General features: G+C 37.5%; 1 protein-coding gene across 1 annotated transcript in view; it reads right to left on the minus strand.

Moving 5' to 3' along the window:
- PIEZO2 (piezo type mechanosensitive ion channel component 2) overlaps positions 1 to 14,903 on the minus strand; it is a 213,804-nt gene that overhangs the window by 17,437 nt on the left and 181,464 nt on the right. The window contains exons 36-47 of the mRNA XM_058177593.1: positions 14,274 to 14,440; positions 13,667 to 13,821; positions 11,483 to 11,653; positions 10,302 to 10,697; positions 9,376 to 9,634; positions 7,900 to 8,082; positions 7,420 to 7,510; positions 6,800 to 6,889; positions 5,017 to 5,149; positions 1,916 to 2,063; positions 1,592 to 1,806; positions 1,203 to 1,361 (exon numbers count right to left, since the gene is read on the minus strand). Of these exons, the coding sequence (XP_058033576.1) occupies positions 1,203 to 1,361; positions 1,592 to 1,806; positions 1,916 to 2,063; positions 5,017 to 5,149; positions 6,800 to 6,889; positions 7,420 to 7,510; positions 7,900 to 8,082; positions 9,376 to 9,634; positions 10,302 to 10,697; positions 11,483 to 11,653; positions 13,667 to 13,821; positions 14,274 to 14,440 (2,167 nt within the window). The remainder of the gene's footprint in view (positions 1 to 1,202; positions 1,362 to 1,591; positions 1,807 to 1,915; positions 2,064 to 5,016; positions 5,150 to 6,799; positions 6,890 to 7,419; positions 7,511 to 7,899; positions 8,083 to 9,375; positions 9,635 to 10,301; positions 10,698 to 11,482; positions 11,654 to 13,666; positions 13,822 to 14,273; positions 14,441 to 14,903) is intronic.

Below are 14,903 nucleotides of genomic sequence, written 5' to 3' on the forward strand. Positions count from 1 at the left end.
AGAAGACATTAAGGTAGCATGATACTCAGCTGTACTTTTCCACCCCGGGCCACCCCAGCGAAGCTGTCGAAGTGCGTCCCGGTGTTTGGAAGCCGTACGGGTCTGGATGGGGAGGAACAGGCTCAAACTTAATCCCTCCAAGACGGAGTGGCTGTGGATGCCGGCACCTCGGTACAGTCAGCTGCAGATGTGGCTGTCCATCGGGGGCGAGTCGTTGGCCCCGATGGAGAAGGTACGCAACTTGGGCGTGCTCCTGGATGGTCGGTTGTCCTTTGAAGATCATTTGACGACCGTCTCCAGGAGAGCTTTTTATCAGGTTCGCCTGATCCGCCAGTTGCGTCCCTTCCTGGACCGGGATGCCCTATGCACGGTCATTCATGCTCTCGTTACTTCTCGTCTGGACTACTGCAATGCGGCTGCGCGGGTTATTGAGGGAGCGGGTCGGAGCTCCCACGTAACACCTATCCTGCGCAGACTGCACTGGCTACCTGTTGTTTTCCGGGTGCGCTTCAAGGTATTGGTTACCACCTTTAAAGCGCTCCATGGCTTAGGACCGGGCTATTTACGGGACCTACTGCCGGTCTACTGCCGGCCTCTATCTCCCATCGTCCGGTGCGTTCCCACAGAGAGGGACTCCTCAGGGTGCCGTCAGCCAAACAGTGTCGACTGGCGGCCCCCAGGGGGAGGGCCTTCTCTGTGGGGGCTCCTACCCTGTGGAATGAGCTTCCCCTCGGGCTTCGACAACTACCTGACCTTAGGACCTTTCGCCGCGAACTTAAAACCTATTTATTTCGTATGGCTGGACTGGACTGATTTTAAATTTTAATTGAATTTTGATGGGTTTTAAATTTCTGTACTTTTATGGGGTGTAATGTTATTTTAAATTTTTTGGCAAATTTGAATCAGTTTTTTAAGGGTTGTTTTAATTATTGTGTATGTTTTTGTTTGTATTTTATTTGCCTGTTCACCGCCCTGAGTCCTTCGGGAGAAGGGCGGTATACAAATTAAAATATTATTATTATTATTATTATTATTATTATTATTATTATTATTATTATTATTATTATTATTATTATTATTATTATATGACTTTATTATGAGTCAATCTTGGTGAAGTGCAATCTATAAAAGTAAGAAAGTGTAAATAAAAAAACAAAACTGTAAAGAAAAAAAGACATATTACACCAGACTCACAGACTTACCCTTGGAATAAAAACAGATTTACGTAATTATAACTTTTTGTGAGGAAATTGCCAAGTACACGGGTTGGATAGCCACAACGTATCTGATATGCCGATAATCCAAAATAAACACATTTCACAAAATACCAAAGCTGGGCAACTGTGTTTTGACTAAATTTCCTATAACACAAAACACACATCAAGAAAAGAAATTCATTTTTATATGCTTTCCATAGAATGAATACTTTTGATATTGTTTAAATGTGGCAAAGCTAACTCACTTATTTTCACATCAATACAATCATTCATAAGAGAGGAATTCTATCATTATGCAGATGAACAGGTCACTTTTAAAAAAGTAATAAATAATAAAAGTAACAAATAAAACCATTTAAATACAGTGCGTTTACCTGTCTGTCACAATGGGCAAGATAAAGAACATCCAAAAGTGTATGCCGAAAACAAGGATAACCTGAAAGATGACTTTCCCCATAACTGTCTTTCTCAGGTACAGTGCCCGATCTACTACCATGGTTCCAAATTGAATTAGTACCATCACTAAGAAGGCCTCTGGGACTTGGTCTTCTGATAATGAAGAAGTAATATCTGCTGCTGCAGAATGTTTCTGCAAAGAAAATAGAAAGAAAACAGAGGAAGCAAAATTATTTCTTATAAAAATAATAGTTTTAAAAATAACTACATTTACTCAAGCACGTCAGTTCTTATTAACATACCCCAAAAGCCCAGAATCCAAAGACAATGATAATGAAGTCCACAGTATCAGCTAGGAACATCAGGACATAAACATCTGTCACAGCACTGTATTCCGGGTGGATAAGATTGTAGAAAAACTGTCTGATGGGCAGATATATTTGAAGTGCCCTGAAATAAGACAAAAGTCACTCTCATTGTTACAAAGTAATTTTGTGGGAAAATGCACATGTTAAGAATTTCATTTGTTGCCCCACAGATATTATATGAAGCACAATATGCCTTGATTGTCCTCACTCTGTGAGCGAGTGAGTGGTAGGCAACTATATAACAGAATTCATTTTAGTAAAAACATGCAACGGTGTGCTTAAATATTTTTCTCTTGATCTAATCCTAATCAATGTACAGATAATCCTCACCTATTAACCATTCATTCAGCAACCGTTCAAAGTTTACGATCATTTACAAACTTTGGAGTCACATGATTGCCGTTACAGTCATTATTTATTTATTTATTTTATTTATTCAATTTTTATACCACCCTTCTCCCGAAGGACTCAGGGCGGTGTACAGCCAAGGTAAAAACAAAACAGTACAATATACAATTAAAATACGAATTAAAAAACTTATTATAAAATTGGCCTAAAAACTTTAAAATATATAAAATTAAAAAAACCCTTAAAATTAATAATAGAAATTTAAAACCAATAAAATTTAAGCCAGCCCCGCGCGAATAAATAGATATGTTTTCAGTTCGCGGCGAAAGGTCCGAAGGTCAGGTATTTGGCATAAACCCGGGGGAAGTTCATTCCAGAGAGTGGGAGGCCCCATAGAGAAGGATCTTCCCCTGGGGGCCGCCAGCCGACATTGTTTGGCGGACGGCACACTGAGAAGTCCCTCTCTGTGAGAGCGTACGGGTCAGTGGGAGGCATGAGGTAACAGCAGGCGGTCCCGTAAGTACCCAGGCCCTAAGCCATGGAGCGCTTTAAAGGTAGTAACCAAAACCTTAAAGTGCACCCGAAAGGCCACAGGTAGCCAGTGCAGTCTGCACAGGAGCGGTGTTACACGGGAGCTACGCGAAGCTCCCTCTATCACCCGCGCAGCTGCATTCTGGACTAACTGAAGCCTCCGGGTGCAACTCAAGGGGAGCCCCATGTAGAGAGCATTACAATAATCCAAGCGAGAGGTAACGAGCGCATGAGTGACTGTGCACAAGGCATCCCGATCAAGGAAGGGGCGCAACTGCCGAACCAGGCGAACCTGGTGGAAAGCCCTCCTGGAGACGGCCGTCAGATGATCTTCAAACGACAGCCGTTCATCCAGGAGAACACCTAAGTTGCGCACCCTATCCTTTGGGGCCAATAACTTGCCTCCAATCGGGGTGCCGGCATCCACAGCCACTCCATCTTGGAGGGATTAAGCTTGAGCCTGTTTCTCCCCATCCAGACCCGTACGGCTTCCAAACACCGGGACAGCACTTCAACAGCTTCATTGGGGTGGCCCGGGGTGGAAAAGTACAGCTGAGTGTCATCAGCGTACAGCTGGTATCTCACCCCAAAGCCACTGATGATCTCGCCCAACGGCTTCATATAGATGTTGAACAGAAGGGGCGAGAGGATCGACCCCTGCGGCACCCCACAAGTGAGGCACCTCGCGGCCGACCTCTGCCCCCCTGTCAACACCGTCTGCGATCGGTCGGAGAGATAGGAGGAGAACCACTGATACACGGTGCCTCCCACTCCCAATCCCCCCAACCGGCGCAGCAGGATACCATGGTCGATGGTATCAAAAGCCGCTGAGAAGTCTAATAGGACCAGGGCAGAGGAATAACCCCTGTCCCTGGCCCTCCAGAGATCATCCACCAACGCGACCAAAGCTGTCTCCGTGCTGTATCCGGGTCGGAAGCCGGACTGGAACGGGTCTAGATAGACAGTAAGTGTTGACTTGTGCCTGACTTGCGGTTTTTTCCCCCTTGCAAAGCAGAGATAGGAGAGGAAGGGATTACAAGAAAGTAAGCAGCCAAATAAAGGGGAAATTACCAGGCTGTTTGTATAGTGTGCTGGTGGCTGCTGGAGCCAGCACTTTCTTTTAAAGCTTATTCCCCACTGTGTTCCTGCTTACTCTCTTGTAATTTCCTCCAATCTCTGCTTTGCAAGGGAAAAATAACTGTAAATTAGGCACAAGTCAACACTTACTGACTGTAACAGCAATCATGTGACTCTGAAGATTGTAAACGATTGTAAACTTTGAATGGTTGCTGAATGAATTATTTCCCATTTTGTTAATTATACCTGTGCAGGAGTGGACATTCCAAAGGATAGAGGAGTTGTAGGAAGAGTTTTGCAAAAGCAAAAAGTGTGAAATTGATTAGTTTCAAGCCAGAAAGCACAACTGTAGTGGCATGATTTCCCACTAAGCGACAGCTTCACTTAGCAATGGAATTGCCAATCACAACTGTAGTCACTAAATAATAACTGCCAGTAACAAAGAAAAAGTAGGGCTCCTTTCAAAATGTTTCGGGTTAAAATTGCCATGGGAGTTGTATCCCCAGATATCTAAATTATCAGGTAACAGATTAGCTTCCTTTGTTTTAGGATATTACATTTTTTCTAGCACATATAATTTAAAGCAAGCAAAGAACTTCAAGCCTTGATATGGAAGAGGGATGTTAGAAACTGATATCCCTATGGATGCCTGATAGATTCTTCATACATGCAGAAAATGATTTATTAATGTTGTTAGAAACAAGATAACCTTAAAATAATAGTGGTGGACTGTTTGGTGGTGGGCTGTTTGTATTTACTGCTGGAAGGAAAGAAGGAAGGGAGGAAAGAAGAAAAGAAGGAAGGAAATAAGGTAATTGAAGTCTTAAGTGATTTGTTATTGGAATGTGTCCCTAATACACTGAATGGAAAAAATCTGTTTCCCATTTTCCTGAAATTTTTTCTTGCTATATGGCAATCAAGCATATAGGTCTGCCTTAGCAATCAGTGATGGGCTGGAGTTCATTAGTGTCATAATATACAGATAGAAATTTCCTTCTGGCCCTTTCTTCTATCCTAGAACATTTTGAACATGTTCTGGATTATTTATTTCAATAAATCTAATATGTGTAATTGCTGACTTTTTAATTGTAAATGCCTTTGCGATGATAAATTGTTCTCTCAGTTTTTCCATCAGAAGCTCTTTTCTTGACTTCCTTTTTATGCTTGACACACTGCTTCCTTTTTGACTACTGTTCCGTGTGCTGGTACTTCCTGAAAATACAAGTGGAGAAAGAATTATTACACTCCTTTGGAAAGCTCCAAAGAAAAGCAAAAAAAACCCCAAAACAACAACACCTGGATTGCAGATTTTTCTTTTTCCACACTTGGAAAAAATAGATTCCTTTAAACTAAAATTAATAAGAAAAAGCAAGAATCAAAATGTGAAACAAAAGATGAATTTCTTTTTATCGAACAAAACAAACAGAAAATCTCTCTCACGTTATTACTCCTGTGCTTGGGATCATTTTAACTTGTAGTGAAGACCAAAAAGGCAAAAACATGCTGATGCATTCTTCTGTCTTGAAAATCCACCTTTCATTCACATTATTCAGCAACTAGGGAACGGAAAACTTTAAATTCTAAAATTAAACCACCGGTGGCGCAGTAGTTAGAATGCAGTATTGCAGTCTAACTCTGCCCATAGTTTGAAATATGAACCGGACGGGGCTCAAGTTTGACTCAGCCTTCTGAGGTCAGTAAAATGAGGAGCCAGATTGTAAACTGACATTGTAAACTGACATTGTAAACTGCCCAGAGAATGCTATAAAGCACTATGGAGCAATATATAAGTCCATGATGGCGAACCTATGGCATGCATGCCAGAGGTGGCACACAGAGCCCTCTCTGTGGGCATGCATAGTTGTTTTTCTGGTTTCCAGCGCGCACATGCATGCCAGCCAGCTAGTGTTCGGGTTTCCGGCGCTCTGGTGTGCGCGTGCACATATATGCATGCATTCCGGTTTGGTAACTCGGTGCCGAAAAGGTTCGCCATCACTGATATAAGTGCTATTGCTATTAGATGTGACTTGATTGGATAATGAAATGTTGGCAAATAACAACCAAACTCAGAGGGCACCAGGGCTTCACATTGTAGTTCTAAAGTTATTTTATGTTATTTCAAACTGACTTTTTTTTAGATAACTCAAGGCGGCAAATATACCTAAAATTCCTTCCTTCTCCTGTTACATCCCAACAACAACCCTGTGAGGCGGGTTACGCTGAGAGACATACCCAAAGTCACCCACAGATTTTTCATGCCTAAAAGGGGACTAGAATTCACAGTCATCTGGATTCTAGTGTGCTGCTTTAATCACTATACCAAACTGGCTCTCTTCTATACATTTAGATTAATATATAAGCCTTAAACAGTAAATTTATATACATTTATATACATAATTTTATAGCATAATGTTGTTTAAAAATATTGTCAGGGAGATAAAACTTATTTTAAGGTAGGAAGGTCTGCATTAACATTAAAATTCCTAGATTGTATTTTAAGATATATCTCAGGCATCTTATGAATTTTAAAACACAACAAATACCTGAAAAATAAAAATGCTACATCATAAATTAAAGCTAGTAAAATATATTCTTAACAAGAAATATCCTTTTTGCCTTCTAACATTCCAATGTTTTTATTATTTGCCTAAAATAATTTCAAGTTTGTAGGGAGAAAATAATTCTTCAAAGAAAATAATAGGTCAACATATTATAATAACTATCTAAGCTTAGCTTTCTTTAATATAAGGGTCATTGTTGCCTGTGATTTAATGGTTATTCTTTGCTACTTTCTTTCTTGAAAGAAAAGCTTGCACAAATACAAAACAGACCAGTTTAGAGTCCTGATGCCACCAGTCATACCTCTCTTTGAACGGTGAGAGGAAAAGCTGGATCTGTGTGATAAATATGAGCCACTGCTTGAACTTTTCCTGCGGATGGCGGTTTGCTGTTCTGGGAAATGGACATGTATGGATTCAACAGATGCTGCCAAATTGACTGACGTCAAAGAGTCAGCGGAATCTCTTCTATATGATTCAACCAACTCATCATCTGAGTCATCTTTACAACTCCCATTGTCTCCTCCATCTTCCTCATCCCATAATCCATGACACTAAAAAGAACAATATGAAAGTATCTTCAGAGTTACTGGTATTATTTGTTATAGTTAGATATTGAGTGTTTTGGATATTGTTTCACTTTGTACAAAGCTTTGGCTTTAGTCTTGTCATCTAATCTCTGATAACATTATTACAAAAAGAATTTCATTTTAATAACCTCTGTGCTATAATCAATTTTTGTTTTCAGAAATGCCGTTTAATTTTCCTGGATTTCAATATATGTGGGATGATTATAGTTGAAATGGTGTACCATGAACTTTAGGGAACTATTAGAAAATTACTAGGTGTCTGAAGTTTGACTTTTCCCTGGCCTCAAGGATCTGTTGTCCTCACACATTTCCGCACACTCATTCATATACATACCATATGCACACAAAGGCACATGTACAAATATTTTTCTCAGCTGAGGGACACATTCTTCTTGCCCAACCTGATAGAGCTTCTTTTTACCACACTGGGAAAGAGTAAAATGCTTATCTTCAGAGATTTCTTTAGTAATTGAGAAAGACAAAGGACTTAACTATGAAAATTAGAGAGAAAGAGTTTACATAGACCCTTTCCATTGACTCAGCACTGAGACTGAGAGATTCAAAGATAAATTGAGCATGAAACTTCTGAGTGATTCAAGAACCCTTGCATAGAACAGATTTCCAATAAAAGAAAGTAGGTACCTTCATGCATTTTTGAATCAAGCATGAATTAAAGTTATTCTTTTTTGGTTTAGTGGAGCATTATTTTATTAAAAACAAACAGAATGGAAGTCAGGTATGCTGGAAGGTATACATGCTGACAGTTTTACTATTTTGTCTCCAAAAGAAAATAACAAACAAAAATATACCGTACCTTTAAAATGGACCGATGGAAAAACAAAGCAAGTAGTTGAACAAGATCGTAGTGCACATAACCCTCTTTCTTCTCAATGCCAATAATATTAGGAGCAAAATAAGGTCTATCTTTTTTTAGTTCTAACTGTTTATTCCAAGGAAAGAATCCAAACTGGAAAAAATACTTTATCACTATTGTAACCTATTGGGGGAGAGAGAGAGAAAATTAATCATTTTCATATTAAACAGAAAAATTAACAAAATCCAGTTTCTTAACAATTGTTATGCTTGAGCATAATAAAGAATGGGATCAAGATTCTAAAGTAGATCTATAATACTTAAGGAAGTTGAAATTAGGCTTATATACTGCCCCATAGCACTTTACTCTCTGGGAGATTTACAGTATAAAAGTATTATTTGCATATTGCCCCCAACAATCTGGATACTCATTTTACCGATCTTGAAAGAATGGAAAGCTGAGTCAACCTTGAGCTCTGTCAGGATTGAACTTCAGGTTGTGGGCAGAGTTTTCCTGCAATACTGCATTCTAACCACTGTACCACCAGGGCTGAAGAAGGGAATGGTTTCACCAATATATACAGAGGTGATATGATAGCCTGTCTCTTTTCAAGAACCCCTCATTAGACCCAACCATTTTGGACAATTTAAAGAAAATTGAGGCGGTCAGGCTATACAATTTCAGAGGACCCTGGGAGAAGTGAAATATATGGATTCCCTTCGTTCGGGTTTCAGGTCTGAGTATGGCACTGAAACAGCACTGATTTAATGTTTTTTGCCTTATTGCTTTTATTATTGACATATTGATATTGATATTGATATTTTATTGACATAAACTGATTTAAGTAAAATAATCATCCAGAGGTACCTGGGCACCTGAATGTGATAACTGCAAGTATCCTAGGAATGCCCATCTCGGACTGGGTGATATTCTTAAGAAAAACCCCTGGCTTGCATGAACTGGCTAGGTTACAGCCTGGTAAAAAGCCTTTAATACAGTATAAGAACGTGGGGAAATTAGACCTAACCACATGAACAGATAGATCGTAGCTCATGCAACTTACATATTATGAATTTTTTTATGCATAAAGCAGTCCATTGTGGTTTAGACACTGTGGTAATTTAGCATTAAGCAAGATGATTCAAATTTGAGTACCCCCTTTTCCCCCCTCCTCCATCAGGGTCACAAGAAAGACTGCATCTGATTTCTAGAAGAGTTACCCAAAGCATACTTTTCATGACATCTAACCATGAATTATATTAGATGATGCTACTGGTTACTAAAAAAAGTCAGAATCCAAAGCCATGAATTGATTGTAATTTAAATAAATTACAGCTTGCTCAGGCTTAAATGTGACAAATAAAGTTAATTTAAACCAGAAAGCAGATGCCTCCAGTCTTTTTCTAAACCAGAAATGAAGACAAAGTTCTTGTAACATTGAAAAGGTTGTCCAACAGCTATTGACTAATGACATACCTCGGTATAGATTATAGCTGTCATCCAAAAACGTTTGCTAGGCCTTGGAACAGAAAGCATTGCCCAAAGGAAGATGAGGATAGGAAGCACAAGGGTAATTGTGGAGGCAGAGATCATATGATTAAGAATGATCACAAAATAACACAGCATTTCTGAGCGGGCTACAAGTGTATTATATAGAGCATAAATAAGAAGCAAATGTCGAGGTTGACCAGCGTAGAATTTCTCAGATTCATCTAGTTCTTCATCATGAAACATTCTGTAGAATAAAATTAGATCCCATGATTTTATATCTAATTATTTGTAAATATTTTAAATTAGAATATAGAACATAGAATAATAGACTTGGAAGGGAACTTGGAGGTTTTCTAGTCCAATCCCTACTTATGGCAGGAGATCTTATTCTAGAGAATAATCTGTAAGTAATAGCAAAAGCACTTAGATTTATAGTGACATTTACAATGTCAGCATGCCCCCAAAAATCTGGGTCCTTATTTTACCAACCTTAGAAGGGTAGAAGGCTGAGTCAACCTTGAGCTGGACAGGATCGAACTCCAGGCCTGGGCAGAGTTAGCCTGCAATTCTGCATTCTAACCACTGCTTCACCACAGCTCTTGTTAAATAATAACAATGCCTCTACATAATAGAGTATTGGTCAAGATCTATGCAACTAATTTCACAGATCAAGCTATAAACCCTACCTTGGCTTACTTATTTTCCAAGTCAAGACAAAAGTTGGTACTACATAAATCAATTACATTTAAGGAAATCCAGTTAAATCAGGGCATTTGAAAAGATAAGTGAATGTCAAGTGAATTCAGCTTGTTAAATAAACAGCAAAAATCCCCAACTGCCAAATGTTTTCACAAAGAATTTTCATCACCATTGTAACTAATTTGCATACTTAATTAATCATGGATACGTACTTGTTAAGTAGTAATTCACTTGCAGTCAGTTCATGTGTCAAAGGAGGAAGAATAGAATCTTCTCGTTTTTCAGATTGATTTTCATCTGGGCTCACTAGCATTTGGTTTCTGCTAGATGAACCATCATGGGAACTATCTAAGGGGAAAAGTTCCAAGCTCACAGCTTTGCTATATGATGGAGGGGGTTCAGCAATGCCATCCAAAGCAGAATAGGATGGCATGTCTGAATCAGAAATATATGCAGCTCCTTCAGAATCCATACAATAATCTTCCATTTCATGTTCCTCTATGGGTTCAGCTTCTGCCGCTTCTCCTTCATGGTCCTCCCCTTCGACCTCTTCAATAGTTTCTGCCGTCCCCTGACGGGAATACAGCATAGTGACTTGAGTAGCCTCACTGTCAAGAATAAGGAAGAATATTTTTGCCAATTTCTCACTTTACAAATAATTTTTATTCCCCTTTTTTAAAAATTAAAATTGAGTTGTTGATTCTACATTGAATTTCACTATTATATCAGTGTGGACTTGACAACATCAGTTTTGGAAATATTCACCTTCCCCAAATGTTTTCAAATTGAAATTTTTTTGATTTGTTTCAGCATTTTAGAAGTTATTATGATTCTGTTCATTAACTAATAACCCCCCATTGGGATTGTATAATTACGTTGTATGCCATGAAATGTTTTATTTTAATGTACTTCAAGGTATTTTTCTAATTTATTGTTATATATTACCTGCGTATGAAAAACAGGTTCATGATATATGTTTTATAATGCATAAATGAATTGGGATTAACACTGAATGATCTATCTTCTCTGCTTTAAAAAGATCCCTTGTGTCTTGGGCACAGTTAAACATTTTTGTGAGCAATAATGTTAACTGAAGAGAACCAGAATCATAAATCAGCATTTGAATGCAGCATTCCAAGCTCTCAGTTTAACTAAAAAGTAAAACTATAACAGGCATATAATTAAGAAGCCTGAAAGCAAAAAAAATATAAGGATTAAAGTGAAGGTATGAAAATGACATATAGGACATATTACTTATCAGTCAAAACAAGACAAAACTGCTTCAAATGAGTATGCCAATAGTTTTACTTTTAAAAACACAAACATCATTTTACATTGCCAAAATATATATTGGTTGGGATAATTGAGTGAAAAGCATGCAAGGATTAAGCACCTTGATACTATACTGCCACTGTCAGCGGATGAGGAGGACATATCCATGCTGTATGTTTTACGAAGCCTAGGTCGTGCACGTTCACTTGTTTTAGGAATAGGGTCTGGACCATCTAAATCATCAAGGGTTGATTGCCTGGACAACAACAGTGTAGTTGCTTCCGTGCAGCAGCTATCAGTGCAAACAATTACAAAGAAAATGTTATATACCAATGGCATCCTGATGTGGCTCAATAGTGAACGTGCAGATTGGCCAAGCAAAATACCAATAGAGACATAGACAAGAAAGGGTTTAATGGAAGATAACAAGCTTTTTTGGTGCCAAAGTAGACTATTCTTATCCTGATAACCACATAAAATCAGTAATAACAAAATGTGAAGCCAGGAGAAATTAGGATGTAAGCTTATTTATGGTGTAAGACTAATGGAATCCATGCATTCTAGTAAGATTGATAAAATGCATCATTTTTAGCTTTTTCAATCTATCAGTAAAATTTGATCAGTAGCTAAAAATGTTGCAGTTGAGATACTTATAGGTACATTAAGCAGGCACTACAAATTGATATTTTAAAAAGATATAGCCAAATATATTAAAGTTATTGTAAATAGCCTATACTAAATCTAAAAGGATGCTATATTATTTTAAGTTCCAAATATTGATCTTTTTAAAAAATACAATTGTCTTTATCCCAGTGTAGCGATAACCATTTCGGAAGGTTTTAATTCTATTTTTCTCCAGCTTAAAAATGAACATACCTGAGAATAATGAAACAAACCAGATATAAATAATATTTAAGCAGCAGCCTTTTTAAAAAATAGATATTAGATACTCATTTTTCATGATACTAGTTGAGACAGTTTTTGAAGAAAAATATTTTTCTCTAAAATGAATTAAGAAAATTTTGCACAAAATCTGATCATAGGACCCTGGGGTCATATGAACGTGTTTTGTCATGTTCCTGCTCCAGCCTTAAAAAAAATGGAAGTTTTATGCACAGAATAACAAATACAGAAGTTCCTCCAAATGGGAAGTACTCATAGAGTCAGAGTCAGTTCTCAAATGGAACTTATCTCTGCAGCAATAATCTTTTGCAATGTTGCAAAAATAAGTGATATGGGAATAAGATATAGTATGGGAATCAGTTTTACTATAGATCATTGAGTTAAGGGATCTGCTATTTGAGAATAATTTGTGGACTCATGTTCTTTTAATACACACGTATATTAAAAGTGTGAACTTTTTGGTACTACACTTATTAACAGTCACACCAAAAATAATACTTCATTACAGTGCTGAAATGTAAAATTTGTTACTACTAGTTCTGTGGGCGTGGCTTGGTGGTGGTGGTGAAATAATGTGACTGGGTGGGCGTGGCCAACTTTTTTTTCAGCTGAAGAGGTTGAAAAAAATGCTTTTAAAAGGTTCTAATGATCCCAGCTGAGTTGCCTGATCATCAGAGGCTTTTGTTTTCTTTTAAAAGAATTTTTTTGCCTTTAAAAGAAAAAAAAAGCCTCTGATGATCAGGCAACTCACCTGGAATCGTCAGAACCTTTTAAAAGCATTTTTTTACAACCACTTCGGCCGAAGAGGTTATAGAAAAAATGCTTTTAAAAGGTTCTGGCGATCCCAGCTAAGTTGCCTGATTGTCAGAACCTTTTAAAAGCATTTTTTTACAACCTCTTTGGCCAAAGAGGTTGTAGGGAAAAAATGCTTTTAAAAGGCTCTAATGATCCCAGATGAGCCGTGCGATCATCAGAGGCTTTTTTTTTACTTTTAAAAGCATTTTTTTTGGCTGAAGAAAAAAAGTTTTTAAAAGTTAAAAAAAAACACTATCTGATGATTGCACGGCTCAGCTGGGCATGGGCAGGGTGGTGGTAGGGATTTTTGCTACCGGTTCTCTGAACCACCCGCCGCCATTGCTACCGAATCGGGGGATCTAATCCGAACCGGGAGCATTTCACTCCTGCTTCATTAGATAAAAACACTGCTGCTTTCATATACTCTTAACATAACAAAATTGAAGAAGTAATCATATGTTGGCTATCATCTTTTAAATAGTTTAGTACAATATTCTATGCTACTTTAGCATCAACTGCAAGCTAAGCTTCATTACTAGATGTTTGTATATTTACGAAGTTCATCCTCTATATACTTAGAATTATTGTGCTCATTGTAAGAAAATACCTGGATTCACTGTCACGAGAAGCTGCTGATTCTAAACTTGCAGTCCTCTCAGCCTGTCCAGGCTCATAAATTTCATCCAATCCTGATTCCCTAGAAAGTTTCATTATATGGTTCTGGTAATACATATGGATACTCTCTCGAGTTGGAACATTTCCCTGAGAAGGAAAATGTAAAATTTAAGAAATTAAGCAGGCTAAGATTTAGGAGACAAATCAGGGCAGTAGAAAAAAGACTTTATTATGCTTGGTTTGTCAATTGTTTTGTGAGAACTTTTTTAAAAAGAGAAAGATATAAGCACAAAGTTAAAGTTGTAAAGTCAAATAAAAATCCACCAGTCTCATGAATATGACTCTTATGAATGCTGTAATATTGTTTTCTTTCTATGTCACTCCTAAGACTTTCCTCCATACTCTATGACAGCACAAAAAACATAAAACTAAACTAAACTAAAACCAAAACTTCATTTTTGCATGTCAGAAAAGAAGAAAATACAATGCAGCTACTATTTACAAGATTCTAACCACCCTCCAAAAGGTAAATCAAATTAAACCTAAGATCACATATCTGTTTTTAATCATCATGAAAAATAAATGAACATGTTTAGTACCTTTTTTATTTCTCTAGTTAGCATGCATCTCTCCATTCTTAATACTGTGGAGATATCAATGTGCTCTCTTGAAATTGAATTTAGCCAAGCTGTAAAACTGTCTATTGTTGCCAGAAAAAGAACCCAGGTAAACTTCAAAATGTTATATATTCTTTTAAAAATATTATCTGGGAAAGAAACAAGAAAATATGCTTTAAAAAAAGATACTCAAAACAGTAAACAGTTGTGAATGTTATAACAAAATCGGATCCAAAAACCATTATCTGAGGGTAAGTTCCAACAAACTCAAGAAAACACACTTTTCATTTGATGTACACAGGATGACAGTGTTTCCTATGGAATTTCTGTCTCCAAGGGTTAGTGATTAGCAAAACTTCAGAATTAGACTGATTTCATTTTAATATCTACTGATATAATTATTAGATGATGCTGGGAACATTGCTCCACTTATATGAAAATGTTTATTGCCAGAACGTTTCTTAAATTATAAAGCATTTGGCTTTAAAATCACTTTGTAGTCAATCAACATATTCTGTCCTATATGTTGGACTACTTGCACTCTTAGCAGGATTTTTTCTGTTCAAATAGTAGTGACTGGTATGAAAAATGATTATGACTGCAATACTTTTA

Source organism: Ahaetulla prasina, chromosome 3 (genome assembly GCF_028640845.1).
Source record: "Ahaetulla prasina isolate Xishuangbanna chromosome 3, ASM2864084v1, whole genome shotgun sequence".
Taxonomy (NCBI): domain Eukaryota; kingdom Metazoa; phylum Chordata; class Lepidosauria; order Squamata; family Colubridae; genus Ahaetulla; species Ahaetulla prasina.